Raw genomic sequence first — 24,402 nt, 5'->3', positions numbered from 1 at the left:
CTCAGGGAGTGTTCACTTGCTGGTCTGTTCACCTGAAACTATCCTCCCTGGGACACTGTGTGACTTACAACCTCACTTCCTTCAGATCTTTCCTTAAATGTCACCTTTTCAGTGATGTTTTCCCTAATCACCCAATTTTTTTTGAATTTTATTTTATTTATTTTTTTAAACAGCAGGTTCTTATTAGTTATCCATTTTATACATGTTAGTGTATACATGTCAATCCCAATCTCACAATTCATCCCACCACCACCACCACCACTCCCGCCACCTTCCCCCTTGGTGTCCATACGTTTGTTCTCTATGTCTGTGTCTCAATTTCTGCCCTGCAAACCAGTTCATCTGTACCATTTTTCTAGGTTCCACATATATGCATTAGTAGGCGATACTTGTTTTTCTCTTTCTGACTTACTTCACTCTGTATGACAGTCTCTAGATCCATCCACGTCTCAAAAAATGACCCAATACCGTTCCTTTTCATGGCTGAGTAATATTCCATTGTATATATGTACCACATCTTCTTTATCCATTCCTCTGTTGATGGACATTTAGGTTGCTTCCATGTCTTGGCTATTGTAAATAGTGCTGCAATGAACATTGGAGTGCATGTGTCTTTTTGAATTATGGTTTTCTCTGGGTATATGCCCAGTAGTGGGATTACTGGGTCATATGGTAGTTCTATTTCTAGTTTTTTAAGGAACCTCCATACTGTTCTCCATAGTGGCTGTATCAATTTACATTCCCACCAACAGTGCAAGAGGGTTCCCTTTTCTCTACACCCTCTCCAGCATTTGTTGTTTGTAGATTTTCTGATGATGCCCATTCTAACCGGTGTGAGGTGATACCTAATTGTAGTTTTGATTTGCATTTCTCTAATAATTAGTGATGTTGAGCATATTTTCATGTGCTTCTTGGCCAGCTGTATGTCTTCTTTGGAGAAATGTCTATTTAGGTCTTCTGCCCATTTTTGGATTGGGTTGTTTTTTTTTTAATATTGAGCTGCATGAGCTATTTATATATTTTGGAGATTAATCCTTTGTCCGTTGATTCGTTTGCAAATATTTTCTCCCATTCTGAGGGTTGTCTTTTCGTCTTGTTTATGGTTTCCTTTGCTGTGCAAAAGCTTTGAAGTTTCATTAGGTCCCATTTGTTTATATTTGTTTTTATTTCCATTACTCTAGGAGGTGAATCGAAAAACATCTTGCTGTGATTTATGTCAAAGAGTGTTCTTCCTATGTTTTCTTCTAAGAGTTTTATAGTGTCTGGTCTTACATTTAGGTTCCTAATCCATTTTGAGTTTATTTTTGTGTATGGTGTTAGGGAGTGTTCTAATTTTATTCTTTTACATGTAGCTGTCCAGTTTTCCCAGCACCACTTATTGAAGAGACTGTCTTTTCTCCATTGTATATCTTTGCCTCCTTTGTCATAGATTAGTTGACCATAGGTGCGTGGGTTTATCTCTGGGCTTTCTATCTTGTTCCATTGATCTATGTTTCTGTTTTTGTGCCAGTACCATATTGTCTTGATTACTGTAGCTTTGTAGTACAGTCTGAAGCCAGGGAGTCTGATTCCTCCAGCTCCATTTTTTTCCCTCAAGACTGCTTTGGCTATTTGGGGTCTTTTGTGTCTCCATAGAAATTTTAAGAGTTTTTGTTCTAGTTCCGTAAAAAATGCCATTGGTAATTTGATACGGATTGCAATGAATCTGTAGATTGCTTTGGGTAGTATACTCATTTTCAAAATATTGATTCTTCCAATCCAAAAACATGGTATATCTCTCCATCTGTTGGTATCATCTTTAATTTCTTTCATCAGTGTCTTATAGTTTTCTGCATACAGGTCTTTTGTCTCCCTAGGTAGGTTTATTTCTAGGTATTTTATTCTTTTTGGTGCAGTGGTAAATGGGATTGTTTCCTTAATTTCTCTTTCTGATTTTTCTTTGTTAGTGTATAGGCATGCAAGAGATTTCTGTGTATTAATTTTGTATCCTGCATCTTTACCAAATTCATTGATTAGCTCTAGTCATTTTCTAATGGCATCTTTAGTATTATCTATGTATAATATCATGTCATTTGCAAACAGTGACAGTTTTACTTCTTCTTTTCCAGTTTGTATTCCTTTTATTTCTTTGTCTTCTCTGATTGCTGTGGCTAGGACTTCCAGAACTATGTTGAATACTAGTGGTGAGAGTGGACATCCTTGTCTTGTTCCTGATCTTAGAGGGAATGGTTTCAGTTTTTCACCATTGAGAATGATGTTTGCTGTGGGTTTGTTGTATATGGCCTTTATTCTATCGAGGTAGGTTCCCTCTATGCCCACTTTCTGGAGAGTTTTTATCATAAATGGGTGTTGAATTTTGTCAAAAGCTTTTTCTGCATCTATTGAGATGATCCTATGGTTTTTCTTCTTCAATTTGTTAATATGGTGTATCACATTGATTGATTTGCATATATTGAAGAATCCTTGCATCCCTGGGATAAATCCCACTTAATCATGGTGTATGATCCTTTTAATGTGTTGTTGGATTCTGTTTGCTAGTATTTTGTTGAGGATTTTTGCATCTATATTCATCAGTGATATTGGTCTGTAATTTTCTTTTGTGTAGTATCTTTGTCTGGTTTTGGTATCAGGGTGATGGTGGCCTCATAGAATGAGTTTGGGAGTGTTCCTTCCTCTGCAATTTTTTGGAAGAGTTTGAGAAGGAGGGGTGTTAACTCTTCTCTAAATGTTTGATAGAATTCACCTGTGAAGCCATCTGGTCCTGGACTTTTGTTGGAAGATTTTTAATCACAGTTTCAATTTCATTACTTGTGATTGGTCTGTTCATATTTTCTATTTCTTCCTGGTTCAGTCTTGGAAGGTTATACCTTTCTAAGAATTTGTCCATTTCTTCCAGGTTGTCCATTTTATTGGCATAGAGTTTCTTGTAGTAGTCTCTTAGGATGCTTTGTATTTCTGTGGTGTCTGTTGTAACTTCTCCTTTTTCATCTCTAATTTTATTGATTTGAGTCCTCTCCCTCTTTTTCGTGATGAGTCTGGCTAATGTTTTATCAATTTTGTTTATCTTCTCAAAGAACCAGCTTTTACTTCTATTGATCTTTGCTATTGTTTTCTTTGTTTCTATTTCATTTATTTCTGCGTGACCTTCATGATTTCTTTCCTTCTGCTAACTTTGGGTTTTGTTTGTTCTTCTTTCTCTAGTTCCTTTAGGTGTAAGGTTAGATTGTTTACTTGAGATTTTTCTTGTTTCTTTAGGTAGGCTTGTATAGCTATAAACTTCCCTCTTAGAACTGCTTTTGCTGCATCCCATGGGTTTTGGATCGTCGTGTTTTCATTGTCATCTGTCTCTAGGTATTTTTTGAGTTCCTCTTTGATTTCTTCAGTGATCTCTTGGTTATTTAGTAACGTATTGTTTAGCCTCTCTGTGTTTGTGTTTTTTATGGTTTTTCCCTGTAATTGACTTCTAATCTCATAGCGTTGTGGTCAGAAAAGATGCTTGATATGATTTCAATTTTCTTAAGTTTACTGAGGCTTGATTTGTGACCCAAGATGTGATCTATCCTGGACAATGTTCCGTACGCACTTGAGAAGAAAGTGTAATCTGCTGTTTTTGGATGGAATGTCCTATAAATATCAATTAAATCTAACTGGTCTATTGTGTCATTTAACGCTTGTGTTTCCTTATTAATTATCTGTTTGGATGATCTTTCCATTGGTGTGAGGTGTTTAAGTCCCCCACTATTACTGTGTTACTGTCAATTTCCTCTTTTAGAGCTGTTAGCAGTTGCCTTATGTATCAAGGTGCTTCTATGTTGGGTGCATATATATTTATAATTGTTATATCTTCTTCTTGGATTGATCCCTTGATCATTATGTAGTGTCCTTCCTGTCTCTTGTAACATTCTTTATTTTAAAGTCTATTTTATCTGATATGAGTATTGCTACTCCAGCTTTATTTCCATTTGCATGGAATATCTTGTTCCATCCCCTCACTTTCAGTCTGTATGTGTCCCTAGGTCTGAAGTGGGTCTCTTGTAGACAGCATATATATGGGTCTTGTTTTTGTGTCCATTCAGTGAGCCTGTGTCTTTTGGTTGGAGCATTTAATCCATTCATGTTTAAGGTAATTATTGATATGTATGCTCTTATTACCATTTTCTTAATTGTTTTGGGTTTGTTTTTGTAGGTCCTTTTCTTCTCTTGTGTTTCCCACTTAGAGAAGTTCCTTTAGCATTTGTTGTAGAGCTGGTTTGGTGGTGCTGAATTCTCTTAGCTTTTGCTTGTCTGTAAAGCTTTTGATTTCTCCATCAAATCTGAATGAGATCCTTGCTAGGTAGAGTAATCTTGGTTGTAGTTTCTTCCCTTTCATCACTTTTAAGTATATCATGCCACTCCCTTCTGGCTTGTAGAGTTTCTGCTGAGAAATCAGCTGTTAACCTTATGGGAGTTCCCTTGTATGTTATTTGTCGTTTTTCCCTTGCTGCTTTCAATAATTTTTGTTTGCCTTTAATTTTTGCCAATTTGATTACTATGTGTCTCGGTGTGTTTCTCCTTGGGTTTATGCTGTATGGGACTCTCTGTGCTTCCTGGACTTGGGCGGCTATTTCCTTTCCCATGTTAGCGAAGTTTTCGACTATAATCTCTTCACATATTTTCTCTGGTCCTTTCTCTGTCTCTTCTCCTTCTGGGACCCCTGTAATGCAAATGTTGTTGCATTTAATGTTGTCCCAGAGGTCTCTTAGGCTGTCTTCATTTCTTTTCATTCTTTTTTCTTTATTCTGTTCCACAGCAGTGAATTCCACCATTCTGTCTTCCAGGTCACTCATCCGTTCTTCTGCCTCAGTTATTCTGCTATTGATTCCTTCTAGTGTAGTTTTCATTTCAGTTATTGAATTGTTCATCTCTGTTTGTCCTTTAATTCTTCTAGGTCTTTGTTGAACATTTCTTGCATCTTCTCCATCTTTGCCTCCATTCTTTTTCCGAGGTCCTGGATCATCTTCACTATAATTATTCTGAATTCTTTTTCTGGAAGGTTGCCTATCTCCACTTCATTTAGTTGTTTTTCTGGGGTTTTATCTTATTCCTTCATCTGGTACATAGCCCTCTGCCTTTTCATCTTGTCTATCTTTCTGTGAATGTGGTTTTTTTTCCACAGGCTGCAGGATTGTAGTTCTTCTTGCTTCTTCTGTCTGCCCTCTCCCTAATCACCCAATTTAAAGTAGCCCCTTAGCACTCCTTACTCCGCTTTCTTGCTTGTGTTATTTTCTCCATATCACTTTTCACCATCTAATATACTTTCTAATGGCAACTCCAGGAGGGTAGGGTTTTTACCATTATTGTTCAGTTCTACATCCCCAGGGCTCAAAACAGTACCTGGGGGCTTCCCTGGTGGTGCAGTGGTTGAGAGTCTGTCTGCCAATGCAGGGGACACGGGTTCGAGCCCTGGTCTGGGAGGATCTCACATGCCGCGGAGCAACTAAGCCCGTGAGTCACAACTACTGAGCCTGCGCGTCTCGGGCCTGTGCCCCGCAACAAGAGAGGCCGTGACAGTGAAAGGCCCACACACCGCGATGAAGAGTGGCCCCCGCTTGCCACAACTAGAGAAAGCCCTCGCGCAGAAACGAAGACCCAACACAGCCAAAAATAAATTAAAAAAAAAAAGTTAAAAAAAAAACAGTACCTGGCATATTGTAGGTGCTCAAAAAAAAATTGTTCTTTCAAAGAACAACTGATTTTACTCAGTGTCAGAACATTCACATGCCCAGGATCAATGGTCAAAGAAACTACAACAAAGGGGATGGGGAAGAGAAATGAATGTGAAGTGAGGAGTGAGGCAGACTCTCATAGAGCTCCTTCCTCTATGCGTTATTCTAGAGGCCTGCCGATAAGGTCTACAGATCAGTGGAAATATGAAAAGGAACAATTGATTCCCAGTTACAAGAGGCAAAAATCAGGGAATCTGGGTCACATTCGAGATCACGTTTACTTTGGCTTACACTCCAAGTAGATCGGCAGCTCAAAGTATACAAATGAGTTAAAGATACCACGGTTGACTTTTCTGCCCACGGTCTCCCTTGCATGTCTCAGAGGCATGCCCTAAGTTCTGTAGACTAGGCATCCCACACAGAGGGAAACACCCACCAGGTTAGGAGAGGAGTGAACTTTGAGCTTGCTGGATTTTACACCTTCCTTGCCCCCATATTCATCACCCAGAGATAACTCATACTGCTATAGAAGGCAGTAATTCCTCTATTCAGGAAGTCATATCACCCAGGCCCAATTTCGGCACTGGGGCCTTAAAGTCTTTGCTGTGCCAGCACTGGGGCAATCTCTGATTTTCTGTGCCTGTACTACAGGATCTAAGAGTTTTCCATTTTTGTCCTCACTAGGGCCTCCTTTGGTCATGTCCAGCCATGGCAAGTTACACCAGGTGCAGCTGATGTGTGATATCATATTGGCAAGAGCAACAGAAGAAAGGCAGCATGCATTCAAAATATATAAAGAGCATGCTTAAGAGGTAGGAGTCGACATTGGTGAAAGAAAGCATAAAGCTATAAATATGGTGGCTCAAGTGAGAAGTGTCGTTGTGGGGGATGGAAAGGTGGAAGAAGAGCCAGAGTTCTTGACTATTGTTTTTGGGGAAATATGATAATAAAAGAAATTGGTTCATGGGAATAAAGACATCAGAAAATGAAAGGACCATGTGGAGTTTGGAGAGTTTTTCAATAAGAAATTATAGGACTCATCGAGAAATTTCTGGTGCCAGTTCCCTGTTCACTGCATGGCTCCCTTCACAGTATTACGTCTGCCGGTGGGGACCTTTGGCATGACCCTCAGGAATTATAGTGAGAAGGCAGGTTGTCACCAGAGAAAGAAGGGTTGGACATGATCAGTAAAGGATTCTGTGACTTCTGAGCTTTAGTGCTTCAAGTTTAAGAAAGTAGAAAACAGTAATTGGAGGCTAGCTTCCAATTTGCCAGTCCATGTAGAACATAGGCTCAGAAAATGTCACACAAGAACTTTTCAGCCAATATTATGAGAGAAAAAAATAGCAAGTTAATGGCCATAAAGAGTTTATGGGGTCCTGTTAAACAGACTGGAGTTATGAAGGTCAAAGACAAAAAAATCATAATTTGAGCAATGAAAGAGTTGAGCACCTGAACGGGTGACTCGCATCCCGGAAATAATGATAAATAAGGATAACAATGGGTACTGTGGAGTACTGAGTTCATGAGGAATTTATAAATACTCCCTATGAGCTTATTATCGAATTTGCTCATGGGAAATTTATAAATATAAAATGTTTATAATAAAGGAAAAGACTGCCCTTTCTTTAGTCATAGTTCCAAGCAGTGAACAAGGAAACATGGGGACTTCCCTGGCGGTCCAGTGGTTAAGACTCTGCGCTTCCAGTGCAGGGGGCATGGGTTCAATCCCTGGTCAGGGAACTAAGATCCCACATGCCACACGGTGTGGCAAAAAAACAAAACAAAACAAGGAACAATGGAAATGATTTTAAGGCACTCGTCCCATGGAAAGCAGTGCCAAATTGGGAGGTGAAGCTGGTTATATTCACATTATTCTTGGTTTCTTCTATATTTTCCTATGATTTAGTGGTTCCAAAAGGGACATAAGGGGGCAGTGGGAGGAGGAGGGCTCCTCTAGACACCTAAGTAGGGAAGATCCAGTGCCTCAGATTAATTTCATATGTAGAACTTTCTCCAAGTTGGTCAGAATGTACTGAAGTACAGAGAAAATTGTTAATCTGCAATCAAAAATAAATAGAGTAATTTTTTAAAGCAACATTGTTTTCAGCAATAACAATATGGTGTGTGGAAAGAACATGAGCCTAGGAATCCACGCCAGTTCTATTCCTAAGTCTGCCCCTGCCGGGCACAGCAGACAACCAACATGTGCTGCTCCCTCCTAAGCCTAAATGGCCAATTAAATGGGCATGACAAGATTAAAATAAGGAAAAATCTACATTTCCACAGAATCCAAGGAAGGGAGTCCTCCAAATGACAAAGACTTTGCATGATTCCTGCACCCATATCCTACTTCTTGCCTAGTGATATTATGGATGAAGTGTCCTTATTCCCACTTTATTAGGAATCTTACACTATTATCTATTTTTCTCCTTTATCTTCAATTTCCTGTGATCTTTTGGCTCATTCCCACTGTCATTTAAATAGAGTCTAGTTTCTCCCATCTTAATAAACACTGCTGGGACCCTACACACCCCTTCCATATTGCTGGAATGTTCATTCAGGGTGAAAGAAGGTACAGATGTAAAATAAATCTAATATAAATGAGGTTAAGTAAAAACGTTGTAGTCCTAAGTCTGAACATGGATATTGTTTGAAAGCAATGAAAGCAGTATCAGAGTTGGAAGGTGAAGCTGGTTAGATTAGCACTATCCTTGGTGTCCTCCGTATTTTCCCATGTTTCTTTTGTGTCTCAGAGTATCATTCCTTTGCTCTGGGATTAAGAATTGCGTGGTTCATGGGAATATAAAATAATGAGACTCATTTTCCCATGCAACAAATATATTCACTAAGAAATTCATACATTTTGTTCTGAGGTAATTTTTTTTTCCTGAGGTAATTTTTGTACAACAAAAAGCCTGGAGTGGTTCCCAAAGTATCAATTTGTTAGTCTGTGCCAAATAAGATATCGGAATAAACATAACGAAAGTAATGCAAAAGAGCCAATTTGATGGCATGTCCTGGTTGTGGAGAATAACAGGTGACTGTAAATCCACACTTCTGTTTGAAAATCAGAAGTATGGGCAATGGGGGGCTTCCCTGGTGGCGCAGTGGTTGAGAATCTGCCTGCCAATGCAGGGGACACGGGTTCGAGCCCTGGTCTGGGAAGATCCCACATGCCGCAGAGCAACTATGCCTGTGCACCACAACTACTGAGCCTGCACTCTAGAGCCTGTGAGCCACAACTACTGGGCCCATGTGCCACAACTACTGAAGCCCACACACCTAGAGCCCGTGCTCCGCAACCAGAGAAGCCACCGCAATGAAAAGCCCACAACGAAGAGTAGCCCCCGCTCGCCACAGCTAGAGAGAGCCTGCGCGCAGCAACGAAGACCCAACGCAGCCAAAAATGAACAAATAAAATAAATAAATTTATAAAAATAAATAAAAGAGGAGGCTAGAACACAGGGTGACGTATCGGAAAACTTTAAAAAAACACAATGCCCTGAACTCAATAATTATTAAAAAAAAAAAGAGAGATATGGAATAATTTAGCTTTTAAAAAGTAGATAAGGAGGGATGAATAGGTAGAACACAAAGGATTTTTAGGGCAGAGAAACTGCTATGCACGATACTATAATGGTGGATACATGCCATCGTACCTTTGTCAAAACCCATAGAATTCTCAATACCCAGAGTAAATCCTAGTAATATAAACTATGGACTTTGGGTGATAAAGATGCGTCAGTGTAGGTTCATTGACTGCAACAAATGGTGCAGGATGTTGACAGTGGGGGAGGCTATGTGTGTGTAGGCAGGGGGTACATGGGAACTCTCTGTACTTTCTGCTCAGTTTTGCTGTGAACCTAAAAATGCTGTAAAAATAGTCCATTTTTCAACAAGTAGACAAGTAGCTGGGAAGAGAATTTTGGTTTTCAAAAATTAGTCAGGTTGTCATTATTCTAAAATATTTTGGAGGAAACTGAAGATTTATAAGATTTACTTTATGCTTCAAAGTGACAAATATTGTCATGTAACATATTTTTCTTGTTTCTTTCCATGTAGTTTGTAGTTTTATTTTAAGGAAATTATTTCCATTAGCCACCTTAATTAAAACCAATTTCAAATTGCACTTGTGGTACTCTCCAATGTATGTTTTTCCCCAGCACAGGGCCTGATCCCATGACTGGTTTCTGAAATTGAGTTTCTGAATCAGTTTAGGAAAACCTACTTGTAATTTTTCTTCTTTATTACTAGCAAGGAAGAGCTGAAAAGGAGCTTCCAGTACACTGCTTTTTGCAATGCACACGAGAGCAATTATAAATTCACCTAAATCCAGTATCAGGATCTAAAATTTTTTGTGATGCAAGAAGAGGAAAAAAGAGTGCTGGTGAAAGAAACTTCAGTCTGCAGCCTGCTAGACTTACTAGGAAAGATAGTACTATCTCCCATATCTAAAATCCCATTCACAAAGAACAGCATGATCTACAAAAGTTATTTCCAGTAGACTCATGGCTATAAAAAAATCTCTCAATAAATCCTATTTTTCAGCAGACATTTCTTGAATTACTGAAATATGAACATTGAGGACTTTTAACATTTGCTGCTATTTTCATTATTTTTTCTTTTTTAAGACTTCAGTAATTAAATGTCAAGCACTGTAATAACAAAGTGCTAAGATTATAAATTTAAACTCATGAACATGCAGGAAATATGCAGAACTCTCTAAGAGTAACAGGACATGTCCCAAGCTGTATGTCTGACTATTAAAATTATAGGAAATAGCTCGTTCAAGAATCAACATTATTTACCACATAGCATTTGGAATTTTATGCTATTATCATGGCCTATATATCATTGTGACTTTTATGAAAAATTTTTAGCTTTTCTTTTTGCCAAGTTCAAACACCTAACCTAATATTTCATTTCCAGGTATTTTTTTCAGTACCTAGAACCACAGTCTATTATCACAGATATAGTTTATGAATAAGTAAAGCTTCCTACTTCCTCTACTGAACTCCTCAGGGTCAGGAACCATGTCTTATTCATCTAATAGCATGATGTCTATCTAGCATACTTCCTGGCATCAGAGGTTATCAATGAATATTTATTGAATTTTATTGACTATACAGACATTAACTGCTTCTAATTGTTCATATGTGAAAATCAAACTTCAGGTAATTACACTGCATTAAGCCCTATCCTTTGTTCATTTAAACTTCATGTGTTTAGTTTAGATTTTCAGGAAATAGTAAATGGTTTTCTCATATATGAGTAAAACTTCCTAAACTATGCTCTGCAGATATCATTTTTATTTGAAAACAATTACGATAAAGAAGTGACCTAACATTTTTACCCCATGAATTATTAGATAGCTAATATAACAGTAACTCCATCAATGTAAAACATACAAGATTTATAATTTCATACTCTCTTTACCAAATACTTCCCTAAATTGATTCTATATGATTATTAAGATTTAGCCCATTGTCAGCCACCCGTCAAATGTTGATCCAATTTGTTCAGTTACTTCTGGTAATCAGATCACCAAGATCAGCTAGAATTGCCGACTAGAGAAGGATTTTTCCATAATGATAGTCAAAGGATTCATTCAGCCCCCAAAACCCAATAGTACTGATTGATCTACTGTTTTGAATATTACACAGAATTTGTTTTTTGTTCTTCTTTTTGGGTAGGCATAATATGAGGGAGAGATTTAATTCCTAAAATGATAGAGGAAGAAGAGATTTTTCTTTCTAGAGGTAGAATGTGATATATGGTTATCTTTGCTTGTCTTTTAGAAAACTGATACCACAGACTGATGTACAATTTAAAATCTTGATGACAACTGATAAAAAGCCACTCAAGATAGAATTGTAAGTTCTAACTTCATTCACAGTTCTAACTTGCTGTATGATGTTGAATCTTGTTTTTCTCCCCTTAGCTGTGGAAGGAAGAAAAACTTGATTTTTTTTTTTTTTTTTACTAATGCCTTCAAAAGTGAGAGTGATAACAGCTCTGGCTTTACTTAGTAGGGAATAGAATATTAGTGGTTCCTGTGTTTTCACCATTCCTCCCAGAGGTCTAAAAGAAACTTGATCTGAAAATTGAAAGTAGATACTTGAAGAAACATTTACCAAAAACTTAAAATACCCAAACTACAACAACAATAACAAGAGAAAAAAAAAAAAAAAACCAAAGAAGTTGAATATTATTCACTTGAGAGTAGTTACAACCTCTCCCTGAGTGGAAACATTTGCAGTTAGATCTCATGAAGACAGTGCAAAGTTTATATCTTTTAATTCAGTGATCCTCAAACTTTAGTTGTGCATAGCAATCACCCAGGAAATTGTCATAGTGCAGATTCCAGATCCTCACCACTGGAGATTCTGATGCAAAAGCAGTGTTTGAAATGGGATCTAGCTCTGTCCTCAATAGGGGGTTTTCTGAGGTTTTTTTTAATAATTATTTTTTATATTTTTTGGCCACGCCTCACAGCATGCGGGATCTTAGTTCCCTGATCAGGGATCAAACCCGGGCCCGCTGCAGTGGAAGCACGGAATCTTAACCACTGGACCGCCAGGGAAGTCCCTAAGTTTTTTATTTTAATTGAGATATAATTTACATACTATACAAATTCACCAATTTAAAATGTACAATTCAAAGGGTTTTTTAAAATTATATTCAGAGCTGTGCAACCATCAGTCCAATTTCATTCGAATACTTTCATCACCCTGAAAGAATACCCATTACCTATTAGTAGTCAGGTCCTGACAAACACTAATCTACTTTCTCTTTAACTCGTCTATTCTGTACATTTCATATGTGTCATTTGTGTCTGGCTTCTGTCACTTAGCATTATGTTTTCAAGGTTCATCCATGTCGTAGCATCTATCAGTACTTCATTCTTTTAATGCCAAGTAATATTCCATTGTGTGGATATACCACATTTTGTTTATCAGTTCATCAATTGATGGACATTTGGGTTGTTTCCATTTCTTGAGTATTATGAATAATGCTGCTATGAACATTCATGTTCAAGTTTCTGTATGATCATCATTTCTAAATGTTTTCTTTTTTAAACTAGAAAGTTTTATTAAACTGGGGAAACATTTCTAGTCAAATACTCTTGTAACTAGCTACTGCTGGGCCATAAGAAAATGATGACCCATTAAAGCATTGGCTAGTGACTAGTGAGGGTTAAAGGCTTCCAGAGGAACTTTCTTTTTTTTCTTTTTTTTTTTAACATCTTTATTGGAGTATAATTGCTTTACAATGGTGTGTTAGTTTCTGCTTTATAACAAAGTGAATCAGCTATACATATACATATATTCCCATATCCCCTCCCTCTAGCGTCTCCCTCCCATCCTCCCTATCCCACCCCTCTAGGTGGTCACAAAGCACCGAGCTATCTCCCTGTGCTATGCAGCTGCTTCCCGCTAGCTATCTATTTTACATTTGGTAGTGTATATATGTCCATGCCACTCTCTCACTTCGTCCCAGCATACCCTTCCCCCTCCCCGTGTCCTCAAGTCCATTCTCTAGTAGGTCTGTGTCTTTATTCCCGTCTTGCCCCTAGGTTCTTCATGACCTTTTTATTTTATTTTTTTTTAGATTCCATATATATGTGTTACAATACGGTATTTGTTTTTCTCTTTCTGACTTACTTCACTCTGTATGATGGACTCTAGGTCCATCCACCTCACTACAAATAACTCAATTTCGTTTCCTTTTATGGCTGAGTAATATTCCATTGTATATATGTGCCACATCTTCTTTATCCATTCATCTGATGATGGACACTTAGGTTGCTTCCATGTCCTGACTATTGTAAATAGAGCTGCAATGAACATTGTGGTACATGACTCTTTTTGAATTATGGTTTTCTCAGGGTATATGCCCAGTAATGGGATTGCTGGGTCATATGGTAGTTCTATTTTTAGTTTTTTAAGGAACCTCCATACTGTTCTCCATAGTGGCTGTATTAATTTACATTCCCACCAACAGTGCAGGAGGGTTCCTTTTTCACCACACCCTTTCCAGCATTTATTGTTTCTAGATTTTTTGGTGATGGTCATTCTTTCAGAGGAACTTTGATAGAATAGTTCACATTCTGTGGTAGCTGGGAAAGACAAAACAGAGACCAAAGAAAGAATGCAACTTTTTACCCTCATTAATATAAAAAATATAGAAATGAGTGATTGCAAGAAGCAAACCAGACCTCCATAAAATGTCTGATCTCATCTGCCTTCTGACATAGTCAATAGCATAGTTTATTATAGTGGTTTTAAAGCAATAGTAGGAAAATTCAAATGCAGTTAACTTAACCAGTTCATTGTGTTAGAAAAATATCAAAATGCTTAAGAGGAAACTGATCCCTTAGAATAAGAAATGAACCTGAAAATAAAGAAATAAGAGAAGAGAATTGCTGTTATTTTTTCCCTCTTGCCCATCCTGAAAATACAGTATGCAATTCACACAAGCTCTAAGCTACACTGTGCCTTTTTTCCAACTCTGCCCTCCAGCTCTTCCTTGTGTCAGCTGTGGAGTCTACGCACACTTCTCTGGGTCAAACCAGGCCTAGTTATTCAACCTTTTAAACATCCCCTTAAATGCATGAATGGACTAAATCTATGATGTGAGTCCAAATCTCATCAACATAGATTTTAATCCTAGAAGGATCTAATCACCAGGAATTTGGGTTTTATTATTTCTACTATCATTAAAAAATGATAATAAGTTTAATTTATTAGGGCTTTGTTCAACCATGCTTCATAAGTAACCTCAAAAGTCAACCATTTTAAATTTACTTTCTCCCAGTTTCTTTAACCTATTGCAAGACAGCCAGCTAGATTAACTGCGAATAAACTCCAATTTGGTTGTTTAAAAAATTAATTTTTAAAACTCTATCATTTTGAGTAATATTGACCAATCTTTAGGTTTTTTCACAAACCAAGTTATAGAGTTCTTTTATAGGCAAAAGTAGGCTGTGGGGATCTAAGTTTTTTTCAACTTATGAGAAATTAGAAATAAGGAAGAAAATAGCCCTGTTGATTTATCAGTCTAATAATCATCAGCACTATACCAAAGGAGACTAAGACATGCTCCTTGCCCCAAAGAGCCAATATTCCTGCTAAGGAAAGCAAGACAGATGCATGAAGGAATTCAAGAATGCCATAATATATTATATTATCTCTGCCAAAGGAATTCAGACACAGAAGAGATAAACATGAAATAGTTAAAGATGACATCATAGATAAAGTAAGACTTAAGCTGGGTCTGTAGTTTGGGGAGGATCTGATCAAAATAAGGGAAGAGTATTTCTAGAATGGGCAACAGTGTGAACAAAGGCTGAGCTGAAATATTTAACATAATGTGGAGTGGAGGACACTTGCTTAGAAACAAATGAAATTTGGCAGACATCCAGAAGCTGCTTCGGCCGAAATTAGGAGTGTCTCACCATAGCTGGGTGTGTCTAACTGGATTTTATTCAAAGAGAGCTGTGTGACTGACCATTAAAGAAGTAGAGACCAGGAGTGGGGATACAGGGAATAGGGTGGGTAAGAAACTTGCAGATGTGGCCAAGTCAATTCAAACAATAATTACCAGGTGCCTACTGTGTACATTCCAGGCACTGGTTCAGATGCTTTAGGGGTTATAAGGATGAATAGGAGTTCCTGATCTCATGGAGTTTACATGCACATTACTATGATACCAGGAAGAAAGTAATGTTTCAAATATAAACAAAGAACAACAAGGGCACAGAATAAACTTAATTCTACCAGTGTAAGAGAAAAAGTGACATTTAAATTTGACATTAAAAATATTAGGCTTTTGGCATTGATTAGGGGAGTGTGTTTGTTCAAGGTAGAGGAACCAACAGGGGCAACGGATAAAGTAGGATGTGTTTTGGGAAAGGCAAGAAGTTCAGCAAGTCAGGAAAACAGGGTGCAGAGAAGAACAGTATAGGAATGTGCCAAAGCTGAAATGGTTGGTTAGGGCCATAGGGATGGGAAAAAAGAAAGGAATTTAGACTTAGCAGATGATTTGTAGCCACTGTAAGTTCTTGGGGGGAGACTGAATTGGTGTTCTCATATTTACTGTGCCTACTATATGAAAATCCATGAAAAGAGTGTGTATGAGTGGGTACTCTGGTAGCAGTATACAAAACAAATCTGAAAGCGGATGATATTGAGGTCAGGATGGTCAACTAGGAAGAAGACTATTATAGTAATCTAAAGGTAAAGAGATGAGAGAAGAATAATGGAAGGGGAAAAAAGAGATAGGAATCAATACATCAGACACATCTCAAAGAAAACTGTATAATACTTGCTGGCTAATTGTGCATGTGGATGGTATAAAGTAGATGCAGGAGCTATAGATACCTGATGTATGGAACCCCAGTGATTAGGAAACTCAGTTTTAACTGGCAAATACAGAAATTATATTGCAAGAATAAACTGAATTGTGGTGGTTGAATGCCATGGTTTTTGTTTATAGTTCATTGGAGGTATCAGGTGACCAGTACTCCATTGGCTTACTCAGATTGAAACATGGATCTGGGAGATAATTGAAGCCATGAGATTAAGTGAGCTTATGGAGAATGGGGGAAGGAAGGAAATAAACATTTTTTGAATGTCTACTGTGTTCCAAACAATGAATGAGAAGAAAAAAGAAGAGTGAAGAAGAGAGTCTTGGGGGAAAGTCCAAAGTTAAGGGTCAGAAAAGGGGTCAGCAAACAAGAAGGACTAAAAATTCTCAAAAGTGTAGAAAGGTAATATAATATGCACACAATGCTGCCTCTGAAAACAAAGAACAATTTTAAGAAGACAGGGAAGGATTAAATAGTTTGAGTATTCAGAAAGATGAAAAATGGAAATAAAAGCCTTGTGTTTTGTGAGGATCCTTGGTGACATTTAATTCACTTGTATTCCACAAATATTTCTTGTGCATCTACTATGTACTTAGCACCAGAGGCCTGGAAACAGCCTCATGGAGATTGTAGTCTGGAAGAAGAAAGATAAGTAAACTGTCAATTACAAGGCAATCTGTTATGTTCAACATAGGGGAGACATAGGGTACTAATGCAGCACATAAGGAGGGCCACCTATCCCAGACCTGAGGATTCTGGAAGGCTTTTTAAGAGGAAGTGATGTTTAAACTGGTACCTACAGGACAAGTTGGAATTAGCTAAATGAGAAGGAAGGGTGTGATCCAAGAAAGAAACACCTGATGTGGTAATCCAGAGAGAAAAGAAAGTATGACCACTCAAGCAACTGAAAGAAGTAGTGGTCCAAGTGGGTGATTTTGTAGAGTTATTGTTGAAGAGGTTAGCAGGGGCCAGATAATGCAGGATGTTATAGAGCCATGTCAAAGACTTTAAATTCAATCCAAATTGGTACTGGGAAGGTGCTGAAGGGTTTAAGCAGGAGAATGATATAATTAAATTTGAGTTTTAGAAAGATCCCTCTGACTGAATGTGCACAGTGGCAAGATCAAGGTCAGGTTGACCAATTATGAGGCTGTTGTAACAGTTTAAGAGAGTTGATTCACTTTGTTATAAAGCAGAAACCAACACACCATTGTAAAGCAATTATACTCCAATAAAGATGTTTAAAAAAAAAAAGAAAAGAGAGAGTTGATGGTGTCAGTAGAGATGGAGAGGAGTAGGTAGACTCAATAAATATGTAGGAGGTAGAATTGACAGTTCTTGGTAATTAGTTGGTAATGGGAGGTTTTAGGAGAGAGAAGAGCCAAGGATGACATCAAAATTTTTGGCTTGGACAACTGAGTAAATGCTGATATAGGAAACACTTGTGTAGGAGTAGTTTTGAGGATAGAATATAATGAATTCAGTTTTGTTCATGTTGATTTTGAGGTACCCACTAGACATCCTGGTGGAGGTATACAGTAGGCGGTTGGCTAAATGTATCTCAAGTTCAGGAGAGATTTAATTCAGAGAGAGAGAGAGATTTTAGGGACACCAACAAGTAGTCGGTAGTTGAATCCATGAGAGAAAATGGAGTTTCCCTGGGTGAGGGTAGGGCAGGTTGGTGTCAAGTGTTGAGAAGAGAAGATGTCTGAGGACAAAACACTGAGCAATGTAAAGGTTTAAGGGCTGGGCAAGCAAAGAAGGTCCGATAAAAGAAAATGAGAAGGAAGTGTGTGGGAGACTCAGCAAAGAAATAAGACTGCAATTTCAGAAGGCAGTAGCTTTTCTAATGGAGGAAACCTATTTTATTTGATGATGGAGGGAAAAGAAGCCAATGGAGAGGAATAAAGTAAAGATGTGGCTAAAGAGAAGATAAATGCTAGAGCACGGTCTTTCCGGAAACAGCAGCAGAGGAGTGAAGACTCATAGAGGAAAGAAACTTCTTCTTTTAATTTTTTTTTTTTGTGTGTGTGTGTGTGGCTGTGTTGGTTCTTCGTTGCTGCGGGCAGGCTTTCTCTAGTTGTGGCGAGCATGAGCTACTCTTCACTGCGGTGGGCAGGCTTCTCACTGCGGTGGCTTCTCTTGTTGCAGAGCACGGGCTACAGTAGTTGCAGTGCGTGGGCTCAGTAGCTGTGGCTTGTGGGCTCTAGAGCGCAGGCTCAGTAGTTGTGGCGCATGGGCTTAAGTTGCTCCGCAGCATGTGGGATCTTCCTGGACCAGGGCTTGAGCCTGTGTCCCCTGTACTGGCAGGTGGATTCTTAACCACTGTGCCACCAGGGAAGTCTCCCCTTCTTCTTTTAGTAAGAACAAGAATGACAGGAAAAAGAGTTGAGAAAGGAGATGGGCTATTGGTAGCAAAGGAGGCATATATCAGATTGCCATAATTTATCAGTGAAGTAGGATTGAGGTTTCTGCAGAGCACATGTGTCATGAGAGGGGAAATAAATTAGATGGAAGAAAGGATTGTGCCTTAAATGCCTTAAAGTTGCAAGTTTCACCATTCCTGACAAATATTCACTTATAATGTAGCTATTTTTAAGTAGCTTGTGAATGTTTAAATGGTTGAATAACACATCAATAAATCCAAAAGATCTTAAACTTGCAGGATGACTAGGTGCAAGATATGTGAGGCCGGAAAGTGATATTTTCCAATATTTCTCTTAGCGGAGCAAGATTGGCTTACACAGCCTAAAAGAGTAAAAGTCTGAGAGGATATTCTCAGATAGAATTAAATATACTGACTCACTTTTAAGGTTCAGCATTAATAATAAGAATTCTAACTTTGATATAGTATTAACAATTATAATATTGTAGCTACCACTTAATGAGTGCCTACTGTACTCCAGGTCTGACACTTATCACTTTATATGGAGTGATTCTCAACCAGGGGCATGTATTCTCCACTCCCCGCTCCCCCACCACTGCCCTGGCTCCATCCTGGGGACATCTGGCAATGTCTGGAGACATTTTTGGTTGTCAAGACTTGGAGGGGTAGCTGTGGGTAGAGACCTGCAGCGCTGCTGCATATGCTACAATGCTCCCACAACAAAGCATTATGCTGCCCAAAATGTCAATAGTGCCAAGGTTGAGAAACTCTGCTTTATATTTGTTATTTTGTGTAATTCTCACAACAATCCAATGAGAGAGGTATAATTTTCTCTAATATATATATTAGAGAATATATATATAAAACAGAGAATTGGGGAGGTTAAGTAAGTCGCCCAAGGTCATGTCACAATGCCCTAAGAAGCAAGACTAGATTTTGAACCCATCTGCCTGATTCCAAAGTCAATTTTTAACCACTATAAACTTGGCCACTTTGTACTCAAGATGCACAGACTAACACAAAACTCTTATATCCCTTACAAATAATTTTTTTCCAACAATGCATTTGTTAGTACACCAAAATCTGCATTCCTCTTAAATTTACCAAGGGTCCATCTGTCAACTCTAACCTTTTCCACCTGAGAACAACAGAACAGCTTTGTCCTATAGAAAACAGACTTGAGCCAGGCACATCAGACGTTTAGGCACCAACATGACATGTTTTGCCTCTTGTGGGAATCTTCTAATTAAAAAGAGTTTTCATATGATGGCCAGTTGCAGATCCATTCTCAGATTCTACTCAACAGCCCCATGAGGAGATGGATTCTTTCTGAGTTTTGGATTACAACTGGAATTCTGCACTGATACCATCCATCATGCAAACTACTCAAGTACCTCCTGAGAATCACTAGGCAGGAACCAAACCCCAACCAAGGTACATAAGTCCAGGTTAAGAAGTCCTTTAGTGACTGTGGAGTTTTGGTGGTTGTCTTCAGTTTGTTTTGTTTTTGCTACCTTTGAGCCATTGTAACAGTGAATTTCTCCTTTGTAAGACTGTGCCAACCTAATAAAACAGAATAAATTCAATTCTCCCTAGAAAGGTGTAGATTTTTACAAATACCTTGGCCTCCATGTTGAACATTCCCCCAATTTTTGTTTCTCAGAATATGTGTGCACAAATAATTGTATGGTTCATATCCTCTTCTCTTTTTAGCGTGTCCTACTCATCCTGGTTATCTCAGTATTGCTCAGTTTTGAAACTGAAGTCCTATATCCTGGGAACCCCTTCAGTCCCAGGTAACTGTTATCTTGGTTGCCCTAGATATATCCAAAGTTTAGTCATTTATGCTAGAGAATAAAACAAAATTACTAATACCATTAGTTGAGGTTCAATCAGAAAAGGGTTTGGTATCATGATTCAGCTCGGTTAATACTGATCATCATTTTTGGCTCTCACCTGCTTTTTCTCACATGATTTTTGAAAGAGGAAAATTAAACTAAACCCTGATATTATGTCAATAGGTTGCTGGTGAGGTTGTTCACAGGAAGCCATTTGTCAATAAGCAGAGACTGTCACACTATAATGCAGCTGTTGTCACTTATGGCTGCATATTAACATCACTGGGTGAGATGAGGAAATTGGTTCAAGATGGCGGAGTAGAAGGACGTGAGCGCATTTCCTCTTGCGAGAGCACCAAAATCACAACTAAATGCTGAACAATCATCGACAGGAAGACACTGGAACTCACCAAAAATGATACCCCACATCCAAAGACAAAGGAGAAGCCCCAATGAGAAGGCAGGAGGGGCACAATCACAATAAAATCAAATCCCATAACTGCTGGGTGGGTGACTCACAAACTGGAGAACAATTATACCACAGAAGTGCACCCACTGGAGTGAAGGTTCTGAGCCCCATGTCAGGCTTCGCAACCTGGGGGTCTGGCAACGGGAGGAGGAATTCCCAGAGAATCAGACTTTGAAGCCTAGTGGGATTTGATTGCAGGACTTCGACAGAACTGGGGGAAAAAGAGACTCCACTCTTGGAGGGCACACAGAAAGTAGTATGCACATCAGGACCCAGCAGGAAGGAGTAGTGACCCCATAGGAGACTGAAACAGACCTACCTACTAGTGTTGGAGGGTCTCCTGCAGAGGCGGGGGGTGGCTGTGGCTCAGTGGGGAGACAAGGACACTGGCAGCAGAAGTTCTGGAAGTATTCCTTGGCATGAGCCCTCCCAGACACCACCATTAGCCACACCAAAGAGCCTGTAGCCCCCAGAGCTGGGTTGCCTCAGGCCAAACAACCAACAGGGAGGGAACTCAGCCCCACCCATCAGCAGACAAGTGGATTAAAGTTTTACTGAGCTCTTCCCACCAGAGCAACACCCAGCTCTACCTACCACCAGTCCCTCCCACCTGGAAACTTGCACAAGCCTCTTAGATAGCCTCATCCATCAGAGGGCAGACAGCAGAAGCAAGAAGAACTACAATCCTGCAGCCTGTGGAACGAAGACCACATTCAAAGAAAGACAGACAAAATGAAAAGGCAGAGGACTATGTACCAGATGAAGGAACAAGATAAAACCCCAGAAAAACAACTAAATGAAGTGGACAGGCAACCTTCCAGAAAAAGAATTCAGAATAATTATAGTGAAGATGATCCAGGACCTCAGAAAAAGAAAGGAGGCAAGGATCGAGAAGATGCAAGAAATGCTTAACAAAGACCTAGAAGAATTAAAGAACAAACACCTAGAAGAATTAAAGAACAAACAGAGATGAACAATACAATAACTGAAATGAAAAATACACTAGAAGGAATCAGTAGTAGAATAACTGAGGCAGAAGAACGGATAAGTGACCTGGAAGACAGAATGGTGGAATTCACTGCTGTGGAAAAGAATAAAGAAAAAAGAATGAAAAGAAATGAAGACAGCCTAAGAGACCTCTGGGACAACATTAAACACAACAACATTCGCATTATAGGGGGCCCAGAAGGAGAAGAGAGAGAGAAAGGACCAGAGAAAATATTTGAAGAGATTATAGTTGAAAACTTCCCTAACATGGGAAAGGAAATAGCCACCCAAGTCCAGGAAGCACAGAGAGTCCCATACAGGATAAACCCAAGGAGAAACACACCGAGACACATAGTAATCAAATTGGCAAAAATTAAAGGCAAACAAAAATTATTGAAAGCAGCAAGGGAAAAATGACAAATAACATACAAGGGAACTCCCATAAGGTTAACAGCTGATTTCTCAGCAGAAACTCTACAAGCCAGAAGGGAGTGGCATGATATACTTAAAAGTGATGAAAGGGAAGAAACTACAACCAAGATTACTCTACCTAGCAAGGATCTCATTCAGATTTGATGGAGAAATCAAAAGCTTTACAGACAAGCAAAAGCTAAGAGAATTCAGCACCACCAAACCAGCTCTACAACAAATGCTAAAGGAACTTCTCTAAGTGGGAAACACAAGAGAAGAAAAGGACCTACAAAAACAAACCCAAAACAATTAAGAAAATGGTAATAAGAGCATACATATCGATAATTACTTTAAACGTGAATGGATTAAATGCTCCAACCAAAAGACACAGGCTCACTGAATGGATACAAAAACAAGACCCATATATATTGCTGCCTACAAGAGACCCACTTCAGACCTAGGGACACATACAGACTGAAAGTGAGAGGATGGAACAAGATATTCCATGAAAATGGAAATCAAAAGAAAACTGGAGTAGCAATACTCATATCAGATAAAATAGACTTTAAAATAAAGAATGTGGTTCTTCCCTGGTGGCACAGTAGTTGAGAATCCACCTGCCAGTGCAGGGGACACGGGAACAATCTCTGGTCTGGGAAGATCCCACACGCTGCAGAGCAACAAAGCCCGCGCGCCACAACTACTGAGCCTGCACTCTAGAGCCCATGAGCCACAACTACGGAGCCCATGTGCCACAACTACTGAAGCTCTTGTGCCTAGAGCCTGTGCTCCGCAACAAGAGAAGCCACCGCAATGAAAAGCCCGCGCACTGCAACAAAGAGTAGCCCCCGCTTGCTGGAACTAGAGAAAGCCCACATGCAGCAAAGCCACAATGCAGCCAAAAATCAAATTTTAAAAAATAAATTAATTTAAAAAATAAAAAATAAAATAAAATAAAGAATGTTACAAGAGACAAGGAAGGACACTACATAATGATCAAGGGATCAATCCAAGAAGATATAACAATTATAAATATATATGCACCCAACATAGGAGCACCTCAATACATAAGGCAAATGCTAACAGCTATAAAAGAGGAAATCGACAGTAACACAATAATAGGGGGAGATGTTAACACCTCACTTACACCAATGGGCAGATCATCCAAACAGAAAATTAATAAGGAAACACAAGCTTTAAATGACACAATAGAACAGATAGATTTAACTGATATTTACAGGACATTCCATCTGAAAACAGCAGATTACAATTTCTTCTCAAGTGCACAGGGAACATTCTCCAGGATAGATCACATCCTGGGTCACAAATCAAGCCTCAGTAAATTTAAGAAAACTGAAATCATATCAAGCATCTTTTCCAACCACAATGCTATGAGATTAGAAATAAACTACAGGGAAAAAAACATAAAACACACAAACACATGGAGGCTAAACAATACGTTACTAAATAACCAAGAGATCACTGAAGCAATCAAAGAGGAAAGCAAAAAATACCTAGAGACAAATGACAGCAAGAACACGACAATCCAAAACCTATGGGATGCAGCAAAAGCAGTTCTAAGTGGGAAGTTTATAGCTATACAAGCCTACCTAAAGAAACAAGAAAAATCTCAAGTAAACAATCTAACCTTACACCTAAAGGAACCAGAGAAAGAACAAACAAAACTCAAAGTTAGTAGAAGGAAAGAAATCATAAAGATAAGAGCAGAAATAAATGAAATAGAAACAAAGAAAACAATAACAAAGATCAATAAAACTAAAAGCTGGTTCTTTGAGAAGATAAACAAAATTGATAAACCATTAGCCAGACTCATCAAGAAAAAGAGGGAGAGGACTCAAGTTAATAAAATTAGAAATGAAAAAGGAGAAGTTACAGTGGACATTGTAGAAATACAGAGCATCGTAAGAGACTACTACAAGCAACACTATGCCAATAAAATGGACAACCTGGAAGAAAAGGACAAATTCTTAGAAAGGTATATCCTTCCAAGACAGAACCAGGAAGAGACAGAAAATATGAACAGACCAATCACAAGTAATGAAATTAAAACTGTGGTTAAAAATCTTCCAACAAACAAAAGTCCAGGACCAGATGGCTTCACAGGTGAATTCTATCAAACATTTAGAGAAGAGCTAACACCCATCCTTCTCAAACTCTTCCAAAAAATAGCAGAGGAAGGAACATTCCCAAACTCATTCTATGAGGCCACCATC

At 38.6% G+C, this 24,402-nt stretch overlaps 1 protein-coding gene across 1 annotated transcript in view; it reads left to right on the top strand.

Moving 5' to 3' along the window:
* Positions 1–24,402, top strand: part of LOC309620744 (uncharacterized protein) — a 202,414-nt gene that overhangs the window by 93,022 nt on the left and 84,990 nt on the right. The window contains exon 2 of the mRNA XM_082377616.1: positions 11,507–11,581. Within this exon, the coding sequence (XP_082233742.1) occupies positions 11,507–11,581 (75 nt within the window). The remainder of the gene's footprint in view (positions 1–11,506; positions 11,582–24,402) is intronic.

This window comes from Balaenoptera borealis, assembly GCF_965194805.1.
Source record: "Balaenoptera borealis genome assembly, chromosome: X".
In the NCBI taxonomy this organism is placed as follows: domain Eukaryota; kingdom Metazoa; phylum Chordata; class Mammalia; order Artiodactyla; family Balaenopteridae; genus Balaenoptera; species Balaenoptera borealis.
Note: the sequence above shows the minus strand (reverse complement) of the source record. Positions and strands in the feature narration are given on the sequence as shown.